General features: G+C 39.0%; 2 protein-coding genes across 2 annotated transcripts; one reads left to right on the top strand and one right to left on the bottom strand.

Moving 5' to 3' along the window:
• Window positions 1-253: 253 nt before the first annotated feature.
• Window positions 254-6,344, top strand: LOC111239098 (transmembrane protease serine 2-like). The gene is made up of 13 exons (XM_022768880.1): window positions 254-643; window positions 927-1,074; window positions 1,730-1,822; window positions 1,959-2,072; window positions 2,481-2,610; window positions 2,701-2,811; window positions 2,901-2,944; window positions 3,458-3,620; window positions 3,712-3,884; window positions 4,266-4,367; window positions 4,609-4,745; window positions 5,495-5,647; window positions 6,196-6,344. Exons 1-13 carry the CDS (start codon window positions 629-631, stop codon window positions 6,211-6,213), a joined length of 1,401 nt encoding a protein of 466 aa, XP_022624601.1. The 5' UTR covers window positions 254-628; the 3' UTR covers window positions 6,214-6,344.
• Window positions 6,345-6,490: 146 nt separating this feature from the next.
• On the bottom strand, window positions 6,491-20,763 carry bace2 (beta-site APP-cleaving enzyme 2). Its single transcript, XM_022768879.1, has 9 exons — window positions 20,185-20,763; window positions 15,613-15,701; window positions 14,968-15,184; window positions 12,656-12,787; window positions 11,381-11,515; window positions 11,012-11,113; window positions 10,421-10,570; window positions 10,128-10,296; window positions 6,491-8,603 (listed from the first exon to the last, which is right to left on the bottom strand). Exons 1-9 carry the CDS (start codon window positions 20,476-20,478, stop codon window positions 8,362-8,364), a joined length of 1,530 nt encoding a protein of 509 aa, XP_022624600.1. The 5' UTR covers window positions 20,479-20,763; the 3' UTR covers window positions 6,491-8,361.
• Window positions 20,764-24,091: the final 3,328 nt, after the last annotated feature.

Raw genomic sequence — 24,091 nt, 5'->3', positions numbered from 1 at the left:
TTTTTTTTTTAAATTTGTGTCTTGGTTTATATCAGAGTTGTACTTTGCCTGATCAGTAATTCATCACAAATTTATTCACAGATATAACTTTAGCCGCTGCATTCTGTCACTCATTAACTAAAGTATTGATGCTTAACGCGTTTGCCTGTTTATACATCGTGTTGTGTCGTACCTTTCCGTTGCACACTCAGTATAAAGGTGCTCAGTCACCGCGCTGACAGTTCAGCAGATAACACCTGTGGGATGTTTAGACTAAGTAACTGTCCTTATTGTGCTTGTTGTGTGCTCAGGAGGGAAACTTCAAACCGATGCCGATGAGGAGGTGTGAGGAGCTGTGACCACTCAGGCGACCATGTGAGCTCTTTATTTGATCAGTGGTGTGAGACTGAAGAGAGAGCAGAAAAGGGCAAATGTGAGAGGAGGTGACAGAGATCTGAACTGTATCTTTCCAGGGAGCAGAGCTGTGAACATTTTTCTCTTACAGTTTCAATTACTCTTGGAGTGGACACTGATACCGACTAGATCATTTACTTGCAAAATTGGGGTTTGAATTATATGAGGAAGACTTCAGGAAGATTCTTCCACTGCATCCATCAGTGAATGAAGGGTATTGTTGCTTAAACAGAAAATGACCACCAAACCGGTAAGTAAGAACATTTTTTAAATAGAAACATACATGTAGAGTAACTCCTATTCATACTATGATAATACTGGTTTTGAAAATAATATTAGATATATTAGTGATTAAAATGCTGCTGATTTTGTATTTGAAATGCTGGTCAATCTCACATGTACATTTACAGTTGAGGTATTTTTCTAATGTATCAAGTTACCCAGAGTAACTTGAAATGACTTTATTCAGAGAGATTACAAGCAGCCAGTTTTTGAAAGCTATGCTCTCATCATCATTTATGCTTTACTGACAGTATCTGGACTCAGGTTCTCGTTTCATCCACGAAGACGGAGACTGGAAACTTCCTCCACCCACCCGTTCAGATGTGAAGCCTCAGTATGTTCACCGTCTGGCTCCAAACCCGCCACCTGAGATCAGCGTCTCCGTCCCCAAGCATAAAGGTAGTTCAGCCTTTTTTTTTTCTTTATAGTAGAGAAATAGTGTTGAAGCGGTTTTAATACAACTGTTCAAACAGGAGCTTAGTGCTGGCTTTGAACAGGATTTTTTCTTCAAAGGAAGATTAAAGGGTTTTGTTAATCACAGTCATATAGCTATAAACATATGCTTAGCTTTTCCAGATTTACATTTTTTAAAGTTTATAGTTCTCATAAGAAAAAACACTACTTTACTATGTCAGTACAGACTCATAACAAAATATTTGAAGGTGTAGAACCTTTTGATATAAATAACAGATAATTCGAACAAATTATTAATCAGAAAATAAAGGGGGTAAACTCAAACCTATATTTCCATACAGAGGACAGCCATTGTCCAATAGATGAATAAAATACTAATGTTATTTCTTGTATAGAGTCTGTCTAGTTTTAATGTAACTCAGTTTCATACCACAGTAGTTCCTGTCAGTCAGATGTTTCATGCATAGATTCTTTTTACAACAGACACAAAAAATACAGATGTTTACATACTGCTAAAAATGAAATTAAGCTGCATATAAGAAAGAAACGAGAAAAGGTTCATTTATTAGACACATTTAATAAGTGGGTAAGCTGGGTGTAAATGGGTGTCCAGTCACAGTGTGTGTTGTTTTTTTGTCAGATGTAAAACAGAGGTGTGTTAAGTTCACTGTGGCTGCGGTGATCTGTCTGCTGCTCCTCCTGCTGCTGGTTGGAATCCTTTTGGCTTATTACTGTGAGTGCAGGATTTATCCCTACTGTTCAATGCACTGCAGTCATTTTTACCTTACACACACACACACACACACAAACATATACACTGCATATCGCATATATTCACACTGATATTCTCACACTTTCCTGTGTCTCAGTTTCCTCGCCCTGTGTGCACGGGATGCAGTGTGGTGATGGGAGCTGTGTGTGGGAGTCCCAGTGGTGTGACGGAGTGACAGACTGTCCAGCTGGCCAGGACGAAGCGAACTGTGGTAAAACAGCTCGATCCAAAGCCAAAGTGCAGGATGAAACACACCTGAAAATCCTGCAATCTGTTCACTCGCCCGTATATTTATAAAACACAGTGTACACACCTTTTTATACAGTCAAAACGAAACACCTTCATATAAGTTTTACTTTAACTTCTGCACTTTCAAAGCTATGCCCCCTTATTTGTCAGCTTTATGTAGCTTTCATTGTTTTTCTGTTTAATCATTATACACACTGCTGTTCATGATTATGTGTAGTTCCTGGTTTCATCATTAGAGTTTCTATAATGTTAATAGTGTTAATGGTAATATGAAAAATCCGACTTGACTCTGTCCTGGTTTCCCTCTTTACCTGCTTTCCGCTAGTAACAAAATGTCAAGTCATTGTGTGTGTTTGCTGTTTGTGCTCAGTGAGGCTGCATGGTTCCAGCTTCCTTCTCCAAATCTACTCGACTCAGACTAAAACCTGGAGGACTGTTTGTTCTCACGGCTGGACCGAGCAGCAGGGCAGAGCGAGCTGCCAGACCGTTGGATACAGCAGGTCAAGATGCTCAGGTGTTTCACAAAGACTGTTGTGTGAAGGACTTATGTATTTGATTAAAGCTGTACTCACCATGATGTGGTTTGACAGGGGGACATATTTTAAATCTGGCCAACAGAAGACTGACTCTGATGATGGATTCTTAATGGTGAAGTCTGATTTCAACCCGGAGGCTTTCATACTGCAACAGCTTGAACTCAGGTAAGTGGACTGGTAATAATACACCAATGTCAAAAGGCTAATATTGGATCAAAATTAAACTAATTTGTGTTTTTCTTTGCCATCTGCAGCAACACATGCCCCAACAACAGGGTGGTGACATTGCATTGTACTGGTATGTTGTTAAACTTGAATTTTTTTTTAATGTTCTGAAATACTAGAGGAGGAATGTTGTAGTTTTGTAATGTTGCGATTTCTATTATTTATGTATTTCCTCTTCTGCAGCCATGGGGTTAAAACTGTATGATATTGGTTTGTGTTTGTGTTGATGATCTTCTGCAGGTGAAGGTTTTTAATTAGATTTGATGTCTGATGTGTGTGTTCTCTGTATTGCTTTCCATGTCCTTCATGTTTTGCTCTTGTGATGCCAACAAAGTAGATGAGACAATGAAAAAAAAAGGCTTAAGCTTTAGCAAAAGCTTGATGCTTTGTTGTGATCTTCAGATGTTTTCTGGTTTGAAATGTTTTCATGCAATGTCAAAAAAAAAAAAAAGGAAGACAATATTCTGGGCCAAGATTACGTTTATTTACACTTTGACTTATACAGAATTGTGGCCTCTCTTAAACCTGCTTATAAAATCCCAGTTGAGGTGAAACGAATCCTCTCTAATAGCCGTCTTGTCCTCAGATTGTGGGAACGGGGTGAACTCGAGCAGGGCCTCTGGGGGCCAGCAGGCCTCCCTTGGGTCCTGGCCTTGGCGGGTCAGCCTGCAGGTTGCGGGCTCCCACCGCTGTGGAGGAGCCATCATCTCCCCCTTCTGGATACTGACTGCAGCACACTGTGTGGCCAGGTAAGGTCTTACTCACCCCACCTCTCCTCAAAGCAGTGATTGTGCTCTGATCCGGCCTGAATCTCCTCCCTGCTGTTTCTTTCCCATCCAGGGCCTCCAGCTCCAGTGACTGGGCAGTGTATGCCGGGATAGTGGATGCACTAGGTACTCTGTTTAACCCTGCGTACTCTGTGAGTCGCATCATTGCCCATGAAGACTACAAGAGCCACACTCGCAGGAATGACATTGCTCTGATGAGGCTCACCAAACCCCTGGACGTCACAGGTGCTTAAAGACACATTTACATACACAGGGATGGAAAAACCAAATGAACAATAGAGCCACACTTATACACAATGTCTTTGTGACCAAATACCAGAATAACCAGGGTTGTTCTTGAGTAGTCACTTATTGTAATTTGTGAAATGAAACATAACACATGTAGTAAGTCTTATATACACTCAGATGCCATGTTCAGCCAATAAAGTGGCAAATTCAGGGTATGGCTCCTATTCTGTGGAAACCAGGTGAACAAATGTATACATGTGTGTAGAGAGCACAGAGGCTGTGGGACTCAACACAAAGACACCTTTTTTTAAAGTCGTAGAGAATCAAATTTTCCTATTACAGACTTATTAACAAACGCCATCTTGTTTTCTTTGGTAGCCTCCAGTAATATCAGACCTGTGTGCCTCCCAAATGTTGGTCTAAACTTCAGTGCACCTCAGAAGGCCTGGATAACACAATTTGGTCACGCAGCAAATGGAGGTAAGACAGCCGTGGTTACGTGTTACATAATGCTGCCACTAGAGGGCAGCAAAGTATGTAACTTTGTTATTCCGCATTCATTGGCTTTAACTCTGTTTTGCCTACCAACATATACAATGTCCATGCAGAGAATACCAACATCACTTTAAATCAATGTCAAACTGGACGGTCGAGATCCAGGTTTAAATGAATTAATTTGTCTTGTTATTTGACAAAAAAATGTCTGTTATGTCTCTGACAGACTCTTCATACCTGATGGAGACTCAGGTCTCGCTCATAGAAACTGCAGAGTGCAACAGCTCCATTGCTTACAATGGCAGGATATCACAGGACATGTTATGTGCCAGAGAGATGGAAGCAGGAACGGGCATGTGCCATGTAAGACAAACATGCAATCATTTTTCTCTTAGAGGTCTGAAAATGATATTTAAATACAAAAACCAACACAAATAAAGTCCTTTTTTTAACTGTTAACGCCATGGTACACACCCACATATTATCACATGTCATAAAGTGTTTGTTAGTTGTATAGTGGAGTACCAGACAGCTGCAGTGTGACTGCCACCACACTGGTCTGCTGCCTTCAGGGTTGATATGTTTCAGTATTAGCTGTAAATACAGCCTTTATATGCAGAATCAAGTGATCAATATACACAATATACTCAAAGAAATCACTGTTTACATTGTCAGCAACAATTATTATCAGCTTTTTAATAACATCCTGTATTTTATGGTGTAATTCAGTTTTTCTTGCACAAACAGATCAACGACAAAAAAATAGCCTGTGAAAAGAATTCAAAGCATTTTCATGCTCTTATGTAATTTTCTTTGAGGCGAAGTCAAACAAAACCTGCACTATGTTCTGTACATGGTTTAAATAAACAGTTCCACTTATAACACATAATTTGTCAGATTGAGTCAGCAATGAAGGACCTTACATGCTTCTTTAACTGGATGGATAACATTTAGTGTTTAAATTTCACCAAACAAGACACTGAGATCATTGTGAAGGTCATTGTGTAGCCCCTTGATAATGAATGTGTGAATCTTGATGAGTGTTATATGTAATTTCCAGAGTGTGCAGTTCATGAAAGTTCTCTTAAGTTTTGTGCTGAACTCATTTTCAGAGTGACAGTGGCGGGCCTCTGCTGTCTCTGACAAATGGGCTATGGTGGCTCACAGGGGACAGTATTTGGGGGGAACACTGTGCTGAGCAGAACAAACCAGGTGTTTATGGCAACGTCACCTATTTTCTGGACTGGATCTACCGCCAGATGAAGGTACAAACTCACCAAAGTCAAACCCTTTTACAGCTTACATTAGATTTTTGATAATGCACCAGACCGGATACAGTAAAACTAAAGAAAGATTTGTCTCTTAAGGGCTGTTATATAGAATAAAAACAGATTAAATTTCATGCTGTGTAATTTAATAAAAACTGTATGTGAATGCACAAATGATTTAATCTGCTTTGAGGAGCAGATGCAGTAAGGTTTACCCATCTGGTGTTCCAAGTACTGCAGCTCAACTGGGGCTGGATGTGATAATACCTACAGTATGTTTGAATCACAGCAGGGCCTTGTTGCAAGTTAGGATTTTATATTTGTGTTGTGTGACCTTCATCTTATTTATTAAACTGTATGACAAGTCATTCTAATAATTAGGAATTTACCTTTTTTGAATGGTTCAAGCTTTCATATTATTATATCAGTGTTTTTTCTTCATATGTAGTTTTTCATGTTGAACTTTACACGTAGGATAATGTTCAGACACAAAAAACATTTAAGACATCCAACTGAATACAAATACATTTATTTTTTGTTTACAGAAGCATCAAGATGACTGATGACAGGACCAAAGATGAACTTTCTGACATGTTTGTGTTTACAATTTTTTTTTTAAGTGAGACACATTTTAATGCCTCATCAATATCTATATCACTAACATAACTTATTTCTTTATTTTATTGGTATTCTTTTTCTTCATAATATATCACTGTTGCTGCAGACTTGGGTTTTGCTCAAATGTAAGTAATGTAATGTAAGCTCCATGTTTTCATGTTATCTCTTTTAAAACAATGTACGTTTATTTTATTTTTGTATAATTATAACGTCTTCATTTTAGTCTGTTTAAATCTCATTGTAATGTTTCATGTCATTAATAGTGAGGTTTGAGCCAGTAAATGGACATACCATGCGTCAACACAAGATGTCACTCAAAAACCATATCAAACTTGTTCCCACTGACTCTCAAAAGATGGTTTGGTCCAGCGTAACCTTTCACAACAAAATATATTTATTAATTTTAAAGGATTTACATAATTAATTTGATCACAAGTTATTTTATTTACAACACAAGTACAGTTTTGGCACAGAAAAAGACACTTATAAATAAGCAAACATTCAAAGAATCAAGTTACCTTCAATTTGACAATTTTTAAACTTTAAATTTTGGCAGACAGAAACTTGAATCATGTGACTCAAAGCTGATGCTCAGAGCCAAAAGGCACTAGTTTCAGGTTGATTGTGCAGCACAGTCTCAGCAGTCTCACCATGTTTCATGTACTCTATCATTGACTTCTACATATGAAACTGTCACTAGTGTGAAGAGACGATAAAATGGCATTTAATAACTTTTTATTGCTAGAGGTCACTGAGCTTCACCTAGAAAGTGTAGTCCACAGGTGATGCATGTGTTTACAATGTGTCAGTTTCAAAAATCATTTGGTTTCTAATTAAATGTTTGATTTGTATAAAATGTGAAATATAAATACATACCCATGAACATCTAGTGTCTAAAAAGAAATATTTTGGAGTAATAATACAATCACATTCAAAGAAATTTAAATATAAACTTGGATGAACAGAGAATTAGTAAAATTACATTAATTCAACAAAATTGCATAACAAATCTGGAAATATTGATCTTTAAACTTTATATTACACTTTTGATTGACTTAAGGAGAAAAAAAAGTGCAATTCAGCAGAATAAGTCTCAAACTGTTCGTGAAGCTGTATTAGCAGTGAACTGAGACTTAAGGGCACTACAGGCACTGTAAACTTGTGTAATATTCTTCCTATTAACAGTGATAGATTGAGCAGCTTTTCCCCTTAACTTCAACAGACACAGACATTAATTTGATCATCTGTAAAGGCACATTTAAAGAGGTTGTATATCCTTAGAAATTACAAACACACAGTTTGCCTGGAAATGAAATCAGTAACATTTCAATTGTATTGTTCATGCATGCACCAGTGGTTGTTGACCAACCCACAGTCCTGTGATTATCTGTAAGGATGAAACTCCACCCTTAGATATTCTTATACTGATATGCGTCAGTGCTGGTGTGGTGTTTAGTGTGTGTCAGGATTTTTTTTTCTTTGTGATTAAGTGTTTCATAGTTTGGTTCACCTTGCTGTTTGTGTTAGTGATGTCCTACATTTTCCAAAATACCTTTGGACAGGCCTTAAGAGCTGAAGTCTGAACTTGATTTGTGCTCTCTCAACCTACGCTCGATTTCAGTGTAGTTGCAGAGAGCAAAACTGACAACACACGAGTCTTTCCAGCTGAGAAAAAGCAAGTCATACCCATTACTAAAAACTGTCCAGTAGTTACATGGCGTTATGAACTTTTAATCTGTTTTTCTTCTTCTATGCTGGATGTCTTTCTCCGTGTCAGTGTCTACATATGACATGACATGAATTGTCAGTGAGAATAAGAAAGGTAAACAGGAAACTGGAACTGTAAATACATCAAAAGCTGTTTTTAAGAAGTGTTTTTAGGGTGGATTTTCCCTTTAAGAGGCAGCCGATGTGTCTGTGTCTACCTCTATGGGCCAAGCTGATGAGTGCAGTCTCGAGTCAGTCAGACATTCAGAGCCGGGTGTCACTGTTTGGTCCAGGCTGAGCCTCACCCCTTTCTCCACCGCTGTGGACGGGCTCCGCTCACTGTCTCCCTGCTCATTCATCCTGGTCACCCGTCCATTTCCTCTCAGTCACTTGATGCGGTGGCGGACCAGTGACGACTCGTCGGTTATCTCCCCAGAGTGGTCTCTGCGTCGACAGGGAAGGACCAGCAGGAGCAACAGGATGATGAGGACCACAGCGCAGACCGCCATCAGCGCGTAGGAGATGACCCACATAATAGGCTCCTTCAGCGTCCCGGCTGAGCAGTCGGCCGCCACGTCTGCTGCTGAGAAGGGTCCTGCGATCTCTGACAGAGCCACTCCACCGCTCACTGCAGAGAAATACAGGACAGGTAGATGCAGACATCAGTTCTGACTAGCTGACTCACATCTAAAGTAAAAAGTAAAATATAAAGTGCCTGGAAACCCCCTACACCACAAGTCATATAAATATCAACCAACATCAAATGGGGAAAAAAAAAAAGACAAAATGAACCTTGTGACCCTTACAAAAGGAACACTGAATTAGTACTATTCAGACAAAAAGTTGAAATAAATTTATCTCAAACATGCTCATACAGAAAATTTGATAAGAAATGTGTTTAACCACTGATGAATAAAACCAGTAAACCTGAGCGTATAGATGAGATTGAGATATTTTCATATGAGAAAGGTTGTTTATACTTTGGTGATCATAAACAATTACTTATAACAGATATAAAATGTCAACTGTGTTACTATTGAGCTAAGATATCGATTAACTTGTGGCAGCTCCTTAAAACAACTGTCATCTTAGACTGGCGGCTACTGAGCAGCACCGTTCACGTAATTTGAGGTTTTTTTGTTTTACTTAAGGGCAAATCGTCCATAGTTTAGAGTTTTCTCTGTCTGGATTTTACCAGCCAGCTCAGGAATTACAGCTGGCAACCCTACTGTCACAAGCCTGCATCCTTAACCTTCAGCCTACATCTGTTTGCTTAATAAAGAACAAAAGTGATCTTTGTACTTTAATATGAGAGTGGGAAGTCTTGGCAAGCTCATATTTACACAGAACTTCAGGGAAGTATCACTGTTTAATGTTAAACTTTTGCTGTTTATGTCATGATGAACGGGATATTCAGTCCTGATCACTCAGCCTCAAAGTATTATTGAAGAGTATATTGCACAGTTTGCTTTTACATAAGTTCATCAATTAACCTCGAGCACTTTATGGACTTCTGGACTGTTTTCTTCTTGTGTTGAAGTAATATGAACAATATTTTCATAAAGAATCAGCAACATTTCTGCAAATGACATTTATATGTAACCAGAAAAATACCATATAACAGAGATCAACATATAGCCCTTTCATATAAACTTTAACATGTGCTGCTCTAAACAACAAACAAAAAGGGGGACTTTCTATCATCTGCATGTTTTATTTTTTTTTTTACTCAAACACTACAGTGGTTTGTAAATAGGCGAATAAAAGGTAGAAGAATTTTAAGCTGTTGTAGTTGAGTACTTACTGCTACTTGCCCTGAGATAACCCCTGTTGTATGAATTTTCTACTTGTGTGTGTTTGTATGCAGTTCAGTACTTCAAGCAAACACACAATAAATATAGTATATTGAGACTGGGAAATTAAATTTACTACAAAAGTAACACATTTTAAACAACATACAAAATGCATCATTAGACTGATAAAAATATTAATGTGGGTACAAAATCATGTAGGCACAAATACAAATACATCCAAACCAGTGTTTTGACACCCAGAGAATCCATTTGTGGATCATCAACTTACAATCTTTGGACACTTGGTATATGTTGAGTTTTATACTTTTCTGTCTTTGTAATGGTCTTATATCCCCCACCTGCACAGTTGCTGAGTGCGAAGCCCAGTCTCCGCTGGGCACGGTCGAATACCACGTAGAAGCCTTCCATAACAGTAGCGCCAATCACCAGGCCATTAGCTGACGACGACAATCCGAAACGGAAGCAGTCCAGCGTGCCGTCCACGTCTGTGATTGGCTGGATGTAGAGCTGCAAGATGATATACAAATTAACAGAAGAGAATGGGGACTGGTAAGTGTTAATGTCTCTAAAGTTGACACAGAAACTCTGGAGAAGGGATTTCTTGTTTTTGTGTTTATGTTTATCCAAGTACCTGAGGCAGGATGGTGATACGGAAGGACTGGCTGCTGTTTGTGGCTCTCAGATAGATGGACAGCTTGGGGAAAAACCTCCAGGGGGTCTCTCCCTTCATCCAGCATGCAAGCTTGGTGCCATCCCAGAAGCCTGAAGAAAAATCCTGGATCTGAACCACAGAGAAAAAAAGGACATAGAAATAGACAAACAGACACAGAGGGAGACAGGAAGGCAAAAGACAAACATACAGAAACAGAAGGTCAATACAGCATCAAAACAGGTTTTGATGCTCTCTTTTATCTTCCCACTTGGGATTAATCTGCAAGGATATGGATACATTAATTGAAAATGTTGCTTCCACGCTCAAATTAACCTTGAGTACTGTTTGTGTGCAGTTGTAAAAGGTTAAAAATGTGTAAAGTAGAAAAAAAAAAAACAAAAGTATTGGGCGCACACACGCACACACATATATATTTTTATAACAGTAAAACTCCTGTTCCTTCTCTCAAAGCAACTCCGTCCTTGAACAGTGAGTGTGCACTATCCTCCCCTGCATCTCTTTGCTCTGACAACATGTTTCATCATTGTCTGCGGAGAGACGGCAGCGTACCAGAGAACTGCGTGTGATGGCTTCTACCACCGCATTGAAGACGTTGACAGGAAGTCGCAGCAGTGTCGTCCCACTGTCAACTATAGCTTTATCCATGTTATACTGAAAGAAAGGGAGAAAGAGTGAAGTGCAGTAGGGTTTCTCTCAGCTCAACAGGCTCCTATGGAAGACCTTGAACAAGCAAAAGAATATGAAATGAGGAAGTTCTTTTATAAGCAGACAAACTGAATTACGTTCCCTTGCAGTGCTACAGGTTTTGTTTCATTTCTGTGCTGTAACTTTTACACAATCAGCTCATCAGGAATGAAACTAACTTAGATATCATTTTGGAATGGTGGGGGGTGGTGTTCAACAGTGTTAGAAGTTTACCTCTCTGCAGTCCAGGTCCAGATTCTGGTCGCCAACCTCCAGCTTCAAAACCTCCACTTGGTAGTACCACTCCTCTACAATGGGGGTGTACCACACTGACCCCCGATACAGAGTTGGTTCAATCCCTCCCATGATCTGAGGAGGAACAAATATACTTCTTCGTTCATCTATGGGATAACTGTGACCACAGCAACACACTGAATATCCAACAAGAGCACACTCTAGCAAATGTTTATCCTTCCACATTTTGGCTTAATATATAAAAACACACACACACACATACACCCTACCATCCATCTGTCTGTATCAGTGGGTCATGTGATGGAGATGCAGGGAGCGAGGCACCGAGGCCGTTTGTATAACAGTGACAGACCTGCACTCAGCAGGATACTGTCTTAGCTTAATTAGCTGCACTCTAACTAGACTGGGCCTCCAATGGAGAAACCACATTGACGAGGAAGATGCCAGCTATTAGTTTTCTAAAATGCATAGAGCTGCTCTGTCTGATCCACTAGTGAAGGACTTTATTTAGTCTGAGAAGAAGAGAACTCAACCACATCCCGGTCCTTTCTGAGTGAAGGACATAATTGATACTGCACATGTTAAATAAATCTATACACAAATTGTAACAATGATACAGAATTAGAGGCAGAGATCATACAAAATATAGGAAAATATAATAAATATAATTATAGGAAAATAGATCATATCTCTCCTGTGTTAGCTTCTCTGCATTGGCTCCCTATAAAATCCAGAATTAAATAAAAAATTCTCCTCCTCACCTACAAAGCTGTTAATGGACAGGCACGGTCATATCTTAGCAAGCTCATAGTATACTATTATCCCAACAGAACATTCAGCTCTCAAAAAGCTGGCCTACTGGTGGTTCCTAGAGTTTCTAAGACTAGAATGGGAGGCAGAGCCTTCTGCTATCAGGCTCCTCTCCTGTAGAACCAGCTCACAGTCTGGTTCTTTTGGAGGTTTATTCCTGGTGAAAGGGAGTTTTTCCTCACCACTGTCGCCAAGTACTTACTCATTGTGGGAACTGTTGGGTTTCTCTCTATAATACTGTAAGGCCTTGACCCTACACTGTAAAGTACCTTTAGATAATGTCTGTTATGATTTGGTGTTATACAAATAATACTGAACTGAATTGAAAAAGTAATTCTGTTTATGTCACTTTACCTTTGAGCAAACTGTAGGCTACAACCAAACCTTATTTGATATATTTATTTGATCAAACTTCTCCCCAGACAGCCACTCCAGACTACTCACAAGACTGCCACCCGCTGGGTCTGCCGTACTGCTGGCTGACAGTCCAGCACCGCACATCTGGAGGGAAAAGATGTCAGGAATTCCCAGCTTTTTCACCACAGAGTTGAAGAAGGGCTCCACAGATGAGTCGGGCTGATGAAGAGAGGAACGATGTGTAATCATTAACTCGTGTTAATCGATTTGAGCTTTGGGCTTCAAGCTTTCACATTTTAAGCTTTTAGTTTGTGTGATTCTCCACATTACCTCACTTATTTTCTCCTGTTTGCCATATTTTGCAATCAACCAACAATATAAAAAGGTATTAAATTCAGAAAACAAATATCTTAGAAATGAATGATTTTGTTTCAAAAATGCTAAATGTAAATTTTGAAAAAAAAAAGAACTCAAGTGAAAAACAAATTTTTTGATGGATTCTGCTAAAATATTTTGTATCCTAACTGACTGCATGGGATGGTAGCCTTTTAGAAATGAAATAATAGTTAGCGGGAGAGAAGGAGGAGAAAAAAATACACAAGTTGGTAATAGGACTAATATTTAGTCAAATTACTTCTGTTGCTCAAAATGATATTGTAAACTTGGGAAGTACCCATGTTAAAACACCATCTATCTGGCTGTGGGCCTGGTCAAAGTTCTACTCATAATATGGGAGATATGCAAAGTTAATTGCTGGCAGGCCGATGCAGCTGTTCTCATTGTGTTTTCCATACATTTACTTTTAAAATTAGTGTGATTAAAACAATACTCAGACCAAAATTACATTGACCGTGTGTGCATTTATGCACAGTATGTAGGTATGAGACAGTAGTATGCCCCTTGACAAAATGATGTTCTCTCCTGTTTTCCACAGATAGGTTTTCATGTCACTACTGTGTGATCATATCACGCATGACAAACAGCCCTCAGGCAAGATGAACCTGAACACTCAGGAGACACCAGCAGCACAAAGTGGTCAGTGTGAGCATATCTGCTGCTTAATCACTGACATTTGATCCCAAAGGTTGTTGTAGTCTGCACAGAATGAAAGAATGTATTGTGCCAGTTTACACTGACGTCATCCGTGTCCCATCAGCACTTAACTATCAAGTTAAAGAAAGCTGACACTGGGAGAAGCACCTAGGTTTTGTTCCTCTGTCACACTCATACCCAGGATGTTCTTCTATGTCCCCTTAAAATGTTAAGTGATTGACTGACAAAGTATTACTGTGGAGGAAGTAAGGATAGAAACAAAAACAGGACATATTAGAGCAACAAAAAGTAAATTAAACTGGGAATATAAAAAAAAAAAGAGCAGATGCATCAGACCATTGGCTGCTGAAAATAAATCATGAACATGAAAACGTTTCTGTTGTCATGTGAAATGTCCATGACTATGCTTAGATAAGATCTTAGTCTAAAAAATAACTGAGCACTATATAAGAAATGTGGGACAGTAGGACTTTTTGCAGTACTGCTTGATCAACTTGATAAAACTGGATAATCTAAAGAAAATTATTTTTCCCCTCTGTACGGCTCCATTTTCCCCTCATGTTTTGCCTCCTTGAGTTTTTTACATGTATCTAAAGGCTTGATGCTTCAAGTAAACAATACACAATAAGTCTGATATAAATTGGACTGCTTCTAGTTCTGTGCAGCAACAAAAGATGAACCTATTTTTTGATGTATTTCACAGTAATCAATATGCAAACTCAGAAATTAAAAAAAAAAGGACCAACTGATTGCAAGGGATTAGGCTTGACTGATTTGTGCTTTATTTAATACAAGTCCAAATATTTTCAATTGGGAGTCATTTGCTACAAACTGTATTTAACATATTTTGGGTAGTATAGTACAGTCTTCATTCATTTACTGCCAACTGTTAAGTATATGAGTCCTGAAAAATCAGGGCGACAAAGATGATTGTATTTGTAGATTTCTAAATTGAACAAGGATACTGTAGCTATGGACTACAAATAGTCCCTTTTGATTTATGAATTGATGGATACTCATCATAAACACCGTGTTAAGTACAATTCCATTTACAGACCAAAAAGAGGGGGAAAAGTGCTCTTTCACAATTGATTAGTCATTTTTCAGATTTCTATATTTCACTTTTCACCCTTTTTTATTCTACATGAATAATCCTGGACAACAGAAATGCTGTTTGTTCTTATTAATATTATATATATTTCATGGTTTTTAAAGTGTGAATCTGCTTTTTGATATTTACTATCACACTGGGCTATGAGCAGAAATCAGTCAAAGAGGAATTTAACCTTTTTCTACTAATTGGCCAATCTAAGATATAAAGTATTATACAAGATTATCTCTCTCACCCGTGCCAGCATGGGATATGCCAGCCCCAAGATGCCCTGCCAGTTGACCCCAGGAAGGAAGAAGCCGTCAGATGACAGGATGGCAGCTATGTTGACGATGATGGTCCCATTTGGACCTTTGGGAATGATGACACGGTCCATGCCCAGCTCACCTTCCCAGTTGCCCTGGGTGTACCTGACAGCAACAGTCCGACCAGCTGACTGGTAGGTACTGGAGCTAAGTAGAGAGGAAGAAGAAATAAGTGGGAATAGTTCCAAAAGCCTGTGGTAAGTAGACGAGTAGCAGAATTTGTGGGAAATAAGGACTAGGACTGTAATAAAGGGCTACATTAAAAGATAAATTTAAGTCAAGGGAAGATTTTGACATGACAGATTCACCACTTTAAAACAAAGTTAAAGCTTTTATGATTATGTGATTCCTGATTATATAATTCATGAGTATAGAAATACTATGCATATCTGTTCTGTCTGTGGAAAATCTACAATCTCTGATACATTTCAACAATACATTCTGCCTCTGTGATGAGAGACTGTGGGTGATGGAGAACAGACATGGTTAAACAAGAACTAAAGTGAAACTGAATATAGGTGTCACATATACAAGAATTTGTATATCAGATTACACAAAGTGCTCCAGCCACTCACAGTGCAGTGTTGAAGTAGTGAGTAATGAATGGGTGTGGGGCTGCAGCCACAGCAAAGTTACTGCTACCCGTATCCACCAGGATGTTTAGCTGCAAAACAGAAGGAAGAGTTTGCTTTAACAACCATTACAGCTATCTGCATCAGCCCCACCCTACCTTACAGCGCTCCTGAGTCACAGGGTAAAAAATGACAGCTGAAGCACAGTGGATATACTGATAAGAAGTCTTTAAGCTTTAAAAAGATAACAAGGATATTTTAAGATTTTTTTTTTTTCTGTACTATTAATTAGAGAGAACAAGAACATTTCTGGCAGTGCTTCATAGGAAGACATAGTGACACAAAAATTCATCTGGAAAAAGAAAAAGAATGTAAACAGTACAAGAAACAAAACAGCAAAACACGCAAAAAATGATTTTAATCTGTTCTTTGTTTTGTGCCCCTTGAAAGATCCATATCAAACCTCTCATTAACAAACATTGCACAACTTAGCAGTGTTGCATGTGGTTTGTAAAGTCTACAAGCAGCTAAAATGCCTCCTGCGTGAAATCATCAGTAGACTAGAAAACTTAAACAACAACCACTCTGGTACTTGTTTTGTTTTACAGAATTTTGGTCAGTGTTGCAGACTAATTATTCTCTAATGCAGAGCTTTCAACTGTCCAACATACTGTAGTCAAAACTGAAGCACAACTGGGCCTGAGCAGGAACTTGGATCAGGTACAAAGAAAACCTGACTGAGGTAACACTAATTTCTACTGATTCCATACTGGAACAAACTGGTGTAAAAAGCTTTGTCACTGATCATATATTACTACGCACCTCTGATATAATTGCCCTGTAATGTGTGATCCGTGAGTCAAACATGATAGCCTCTAGCTACTGACATGACTGTATGACCTATCCAGCCATTCTGGTATGTGTCATGTTCACAGTGGGGACCGGCTAACAGCAGTTGAGATAATGTTGTCTTCCAGGCATCAAGTCAACGAGTGGGAACTAATTAGCCAGCAGACTTCTGTCACCTACACAACTGAGCAGTGGCCATATTAACACTCACTAGCAAGCGTTCCTCACCATGATGGGGTCACAAACCTGACAACCCACAGTCACCTGACAAATCAACAACAAAGAAGTCTATACAGTGGCTTTTCAATGATGTCACATGAAAATACTAAGTGTTCATTCAGCATGCTCAGCCACACAGGAACAAACAGTCACTGCAACAATCAATCTAGCATCACTTCTCTGTGGCTGCCTTTGTTTTTGACAGACCAGAACAGCAGGAAGTAGATTATTTCACATGTAAAAGAATGCTACAGGCAAACAAGTCACTCCAAACAAGAAAAACATAGACTTCCTCAAACTTTGCCTCAAGCAAATCACACATAAATCATGTCTAACTAGAGCTTGTTCATCATTATACTGCATTTTTGCTCAGAAACCAAAATATCATTATTAATTCATTATAGCCAACATCCCACTGTCATGCTCAGGCGTGCAAAAAGTCATTATGAAACAATTCTGTAACTATCAACCATGTGTTATCGACCAGTTCAGTCGTGCACAGGAAGCCCCTGATGGCCTGTCTGCAGGAGGTGGGCTTATCAGTTCCTCCTCATTGGACTGGCCGTGGTCCCATCACGCAGACTGTGCCATCTAAAACCCCTCTGCTGCCTTGCAGATGGCATCAATCCCGTCACACAAGACCTGAACCGGCCAAACAGGCCAGATTGGAAAACACTGGAACCTTGTGGTGAAGGAGGGGGAGCAGGGGCATTTCCTTATCCCCACACCGCCTATCTGCTCTAGTCACACTATCCTCCCTCAGCTCAGCTACTGAGCCTCGGGCAAATCTCTATCCCCTGCTGCTGCAGCAGCCTGCAGTTGAGCTTTCACTGTCTAATTGGCAGTGGCTCCATGGCAGAAACGTGCATCTGCTACCTGTTTGTACCAATTAGCAGATGTGAGGCTCTCCAGCCGACACCTCAGCCTGGCTGTGCCACATGCTAACAGATGTGGCAATTAGTGGCTCATTTGAATAGTGCCTCATTTAACACCACAGCCCTGTAATCACATCATCATTTGGTTGGAATAATACTGATAGTACAACTCAATAGTATTGTGTTACAGGCCATTTTGGCACTGCATAACCAATCTGAACCAAAGTGGATTGAGCTATCTTGACATGAATATCTGATATAAAGGTTTCACTGTTAACTATGAACAGAGTAAAGGAGTGCTAAGTCTGGAATATTAAAGGAACAATGTTAAAAAGTGTAACTATTTCCTCTATCTATAGTGTACATTATAACTGCAGTTCTGATGATGCAGTGTCTTTCTGTACATCTATTAAACTCATAATAGAATAGTAACAAGTAACAGGTAATTCTGTAAATTACATTTTAACATAGCAGAAAATTTGACTTGAATGATGCTGACACATACTGTGACATATTTCCCACAAAACTATCATCCATGGGTACGAATTTTAAAGTGATATTCAGTCAGAAATTGTATTCAAATCACTTTTTACTTCTCCCTGAGTCTCCTGTGTAGAGAGCAAGTCACCTGATACAGGTCTGAAATAGACCATTTTTGCAGCTGTCATTTTGTCATGTCATTGCAGGAAACACACAGGTGTACGTAATGATGTCATTGCAGGAAACACACAGGTGTATGTAATGATATCATTGCAGGAAACACACAGGTGTATATTATGATGATGATAATGATAATTAGTACCAACCACTGTCCATATAGGTGAACTGGTTTCAGGGACCTGGTATTGTGCATGCTGTCTCAATACTAGGACACTTCAAGGAGCTGAGTCATCTCTAAAGTCGTTAGCTGGACATGTGCTTCTGCTATGATAAGTCAAAATGTCTACAGTGAAGATATCTTATTAGGAATCAACAGGAGGGCCACCGTTGATACTCAATGTGTCTTACGCATACAAAACAGTAACACCCATAAAGCAATAAAGGCTTGATTGAGCCCATATATTATAAATAAAAATGAATTTAGTCACTTTCTATAATAGATGGTGATTTGTTTGAAAATAGACCATTGTGAATGACTGCATCTCCTGAGGATTAACCATGAAAGAGTCAGAGGATAATATTATTGTAATCTGTTTTCTGATGACTGTTGATTACTAATTAAGAACCATAATAATAATAATAAGAACCACAGTTGTGTTTGGTGAATGAATGCATATAGACAGGTGTATCATTTGCCCTCTACGTTACCTGAGGAAGGTCCACAGGAATAAAATGTTACTTGGAATAAATTAAAGTCTGAACCAACATCAAATCTGGAGGATTTCCTCCTTTGTTATGTGTAAAGTTGTGAGGGAACTGTGGTGCAACATTATCTTATCAGAGGTTGACACAACGAAGTGACATGGCAGGCAGCACTTATAAGCTTCTGTGAGCCTGAGAAACTGCTGTGCCACCCAAGAGTCTTAAAAGCTCTGATCTGTTTAACTTGAGAGGCCCAGGAACAACAGGTCAATGAGATACTAATGAGATAATTCACCTTTGCTTTAAGCTCCATTTCAAACACATCTACTTACAACACAATGGCAGAGCATAGCCTTAAACCTACAACACCCTGAAGCATCATGTATTTTTAATAGTGATGGGACAATCCCTCTTCCAACTCTTCCGGGACCATTTAGTCCTCCTTAATCATTAATATGATCATGTTAGGCACTTTACATAACGAGCAGCATGAAATGATGACAATAAATTACACAGGCATATTTCGGTGCAACCAGAAGAAAATAAGCAGCAATTATGCTGCCTGCACCAGGGCTTGTGCTGTTATGCACAGTTCTGGGGCTGCTCTTTGCTCCCTGGGAGCCTCATAATCCCTGTCAGCTGCCTGGTAAGAAACACTGGTCCTCACAGTCAGCATCATGTGAGGGGGCATGTGAGTGGGCCTTTAGTCTACCTACAGACCCCATGGCTGTACAGACTTGAACCAGCTGCTGCACCCCACAGCTGTGATACTATCCTGCTATGATGGACTCAGACAGCAAATAATAAACAGTTGATCTTCTTTTACAAGAATTGTGATAGTGAAGTATGCTGGGCTTATCCTCTGCAACCCAAGTCTTTTTTCTGCTGTTGGACAAAGTATGATTAAATATCAAATCTTAGAATAAGAATATGTAGACAAGGCCCTGAGGTGAAACAATGACACCAAACCCACTCTCACACTCAACTCCATTCTGTTGATCACATGGTGGACGGACCGGCCCCTGTTCACACACAGCAGACCCACCAGATCTGCTATCAGTGACTGAATATAACACATGACTCTGTGTAAATTCCAATGACTGAAAAGGAAAGTAGGGAGAAGAGAGAAAGTAAAAAAAGAAAGTTGTGCATTTAACCTCGTTCTGCTAAAAGTAAACATAAACAATTAAATAAAAAAACAGACTATGTCTGATTGTTTTGAAACCACCTGTACAAATCATACAGATATCAAACCGAAACGACTGATATATATATATATATATATATATTCACACACACACACACAGTCACAGTGTTTAGGATACATTACCGTTTGACTGGGGGTGCCAATTGACATTTCTATGTAGTAACCTCTTCCAGAATCCCCTTCCAAGTTTTGTACCATGTCCAGAAAGTTCACTGTTCCAGTTGGATCAGAAGCCAGAGAGAGACCGTTTCCATCAGAGATTAACGCTACTCGCCGAAGCGGAGTCAGATCTACAACCGAGGATACATTGTACTTCCCTGTGTATATTTTCAGTGGTATGGAAAAATAACACTTGGACACGCCTAAGTATAAACTAAAAGCAAATGCCCATATTGAAACCGAAGTAGTGTATGCCATGGTGGCGTTAGTTTTTTTTTTTTTTTCTTTTTTTACAGTGACAGCAGGCAAAGTCTGGGAGAAGACTCCAGCTCCTTGTTAAAAGTTTGCTCCTTAAGTTTTCAGTTTAGCCATCATGGAAACGCCTGTACTGCGGTAACCGCCATCGTGGAAACGCTGCCTCTTCACCGTCAAGAAGAAGCTAAACATACTGACATGGTAACACGCTATGTCTGACACTGTTTAATGTTGTTTGACTGCAGTCAATAAACCTCACCACCACCACCACCACCTCAACTTGTTTCGCTTCCATCCACTCCTTCAACAGTCAAGCTAGCCAAATAAAAATGAACTTCCGGTTATCACCTTCAAATTAAAGGAGACGTGAACAGTTATTGTTTTTGTAACGTAGAAACCCCATATAAAGTAAATTTTATGCCATTACATTAAAAATGTAGAACTTTAATTTCATTCAAGTCATATCATCTGAAGTTGTTACGATTTTTTTTTTCTGTAGTCGTTGTCTAATCTAATCATCTCTTATTGTGAAATGAAACCGGTTTAGCCGTTGGTCTTGTTGTCACCGCTTCCTGCAGAGTCCAGCCAACCTCCCACCACAACATGGACTGATGGAAACACGCCGAGCAGAAAACACTGGAGGGTGTGTAGCTATTCTTTTATGAGTGTATAAAAAAAAATCCGCATTGTTCCACAGTTTTTGCCTCACCAATTCTGTCCACATTTACAGAGCAAATCCAATTTTCCACCCTTTTCCTCATAGCCTTTAGTTGCCTTGTCATGGAAGTCTAATATATTAAACTTGTCCGGTCATAGTAAAGGGAGTTTCCTCATGCTAAGCCTACATGAAAGGCTTCATATTGCAATGTGGAAAAGTTATAAAATCCATTTTACTCGGTTAAAAAGTTAGGTGGAATTTTAAATAAGTTGCACAATTTGTAATTTTGCATTTTAACATTTTGAATTTGTATTTCAAAACTCCTGCATGTTTTCTGCTTATCTCACACGTGCCCTACCCAGGTAAAATGTTTGTGCTTTTTTGTCATTGTATAAAGACTCTTAGTACTTATTAGTAGAATTGCTTTGCAGGAGCAAACTTGCCTATTTAATGAGAGATCCCCGATTTTTAAAACCTTTAGATGTGTTTCTCATGCAGTTAATGCTACCAACATAGCTCATATGTCAAATAGTACATATTTTTGTAGATGGTTGCTATGTTTTTTTCTTATTTGTATTTGTTATACTTTTTGAGTACCTGTATAGACATCCATTATATTTATCTCAGCTATATACAGTACAAAGTCCACTGATATTTCAGAATGCTCTTTACTGCTGTGTACATAAACTTATCATGGTGACATGTTATTAGCTATATAAAGCATTCAAATCTACAGAAGAACCATTCAGTCCCATTGTATTTATAGCACACCACCTACATACAGTACAAACTGTTTTCAAATGTCAAAATGCTCAGTATTGGACATTAATTGACTCCACTCAAGCTTATTTTGATGGCAGTTCATGAATGATATACTGCAATATGTTAAGCCTAGTGCAGAAGTATTTCAAAGGCCCCATTCATTCACATTACATTTGAAACTCTGTAGACACCTCAAGGACAAAAAGTTTACAAAAGATTTACGTCATCCAGAAATCATGCCAATCAGCATCAATGCACACAGCAATCACTTGCATTGCCCCCGAAAATGCTTCTGTGTAATTCTGTACTCAAGCACCAACTACTTGAATACCAGCTCTTGTAGATTACGGGTATATATAAAAAGACACTAAATCTAATTTTCCAAGTTTGAAACCCTGAGGTTTTTTGTTCTTTACATGTTTCAGTTAGGACAGTTTAATTTGCCACAGTGACAGTACAGAGAAAGAGGAAGTAGATCCCAGTAGTAAGGCGAGATCAATGTCACAGGCCTTCTCCATGCTGCCTATTTCACACAGAGACAACCACTGTCTCACTCTGAATTCCTCATGAGTCCACAGTTACACCATCACATGTTCATCCCATCTCCCTTTCCTCCCCCCTCTCATTGAAGTTAATCACTATAGTTACAATAACCTGAATAATGTGGGGACAGACTGTGACCACTAAAATTCATCTTTCCGGTGTATTGCTTGTCATGCACTGGGTCTTGTGAATGACCCATTTAAGCACAATTCCTGTTTTTTCTTCCCTGTGACTTTGAGACACTTCCTTGGCCTGAGAGTATAAAAACAGGGGGAAGCAGGAATGCCTCGTTTACTTGTCTGTTACTACCCATGAAACACTGGGAATCCAGCGGTTGATCGTGTGTGTTATACCTCCTTGGGTTAGAGGGTCTCTCTACTTTTTCTCAGCTCATGACCTTATATTTTACCACCAATAAAATTCTTGTAAAGATACAGCAATTCGAGACCTGTTAAGTTGTCGTACAGAAGTTGATTACATATGTTTATTTTCACAGACAGCTGCAAATGTATTATGAATAATAGTAACAGATAATCAACCGATTAAATGTTTTTCTTTTTATCAGGCAAATAGTAATCATCAGATAGATCAAACAAAGTTAATGTAACAGCATCTTAGAAGTTAACTCAGTCACAAATTTTAATTAGTGATTATAATCAATTTTCATAAAACAAAGGGTTATTGTTGGCTGTAGTTGACCCAAACTGATTTGTCCAAGAAATGTGAATAATGCCACAATTGCCCCAGAATGACTTTCTGTTACTTCTGCAGCATTTGTGATGGTTATATTTCAATATTGTGCTTGTGTTGTATCTCTTGACTCAGTGTTTCTCAGTGTGTCCATACAGCTTCCCCCTGCAGTGCCACTGTTAGCCACAGCAAGGCACTCTACACCATTCCTGTGCTTTTAATCCAATCTGATGGTGCTGTAGCATCATCTGTGTGTGAGCAAATTAGGCAGTTTAGGAGAGCCAGTGGTCCTACATTTGGCAGTGCAAAGCTCCTTTACTGGGACATTGGTACTTAATCCTCACAGCTCTGATCATTACAGCTGATGAGAGAGGAGGAGAGTGCTCGACATTATTTCATATGCACCCACTCCTCCTTTGCCTTAACAACACACACACCTCCACCTACATCACAGATATGAGCTCTGGATCTTTAGGATTTCTGCTTTGTGGTCGCTCATTACATGTATTGGTTAGAGCTGGTTTGTGTGATTTAACACCAGCAATGTGAGCTGATTTCGAAGCTGCTAAGTGAGTTTGTAGAGCCTGATCCAATATCTGTTTTTGTTTTGATAAAGAAATAAGAACAGCACATATTAATTAACACAATATTGTGGCCAAATGTATTTAATTGTAAAAGACAATTGTAAAAGCAGATGTCTATTTTTTTTATTTCACAAAAGACAACAAGAAAAACTCCAGTAATGAAAAAGTCACTTCGTATCTTGATCATTTTTGGATAATTCTTTTTACAACTAGCAGGCTGACAAACCTGCCGACCAGGGCTGCAACTAATGATGATTTTCATTATTGATTAATTTGTCGATTTGTTTTTATTCACTGCTTAATCATTTAGTCTGTGAAATGTTATGAAATATTGAATATGTCCATCACAATTTCTCAGAGCCCAATGTGATGTTTTTAA

This window comes from Seriola dumerili, unplaced genomic scaffold (genome assembly GCF_002260705.1).
Source record: "Seriola dumerili isolate Sdu_G_001 unplaced genomic scaffold, Sdu_1.0 BDQW01001888.1, whole genome shotgun sequence".
Taxonomy (NCBI): domain Eukaryota; kingdom Metazoa; phylum Chordata; class Actinopteri; order Carangiformes; family Carangidae; genus Seriola; species Seriola dumerili.
The sequence above is the reverse complement of the archived record's forward strand: the minus strand, read 5'-3'. Positions and strand labels throughout refer to the sequence as shown.

Bases quoted from the DNA above. Each gene is read 5' to 3' on its own strand.
- LOC111239098 (XM_022768880.1), top strand. The intron at 2,073-2,480 runs GTAAAACAGCTC...GTTTGTGCTCAG, and splicing joins CCAGGACGAAGCGAACTGTG to TGAGGCTGCATGGTTCCAGC. The intron at 3,621-3,711 runs GTAAGGTCTTAC...TTTCCCATCCAG, and splicing joins GCAGCACACTGTGTGGCCAG to GGCCTCCAGCTCCAGTGACT.
- bace2 (XM_022768879.1), bottom strand. From the start codon at position 20,478: ATGGCATACACTACTTCGGTTTCAATATGGGCATTTGCTTTTAGTTTA. The intron at 15,185-15,612 runs GTGAGTGGCTGG...CTCTCTACTTAG, and splicing joins CACTACTTCAACACTGCACT to CTCCAGTACCTACCAGTCAG. The intron at 11,114-11,380 runs GTAAACTTCTAA...CCTTTCTTTCAG, and splicing joins TGGACCTGGACTGCAGAGAG to TATAACATGGATAAAGCTAT.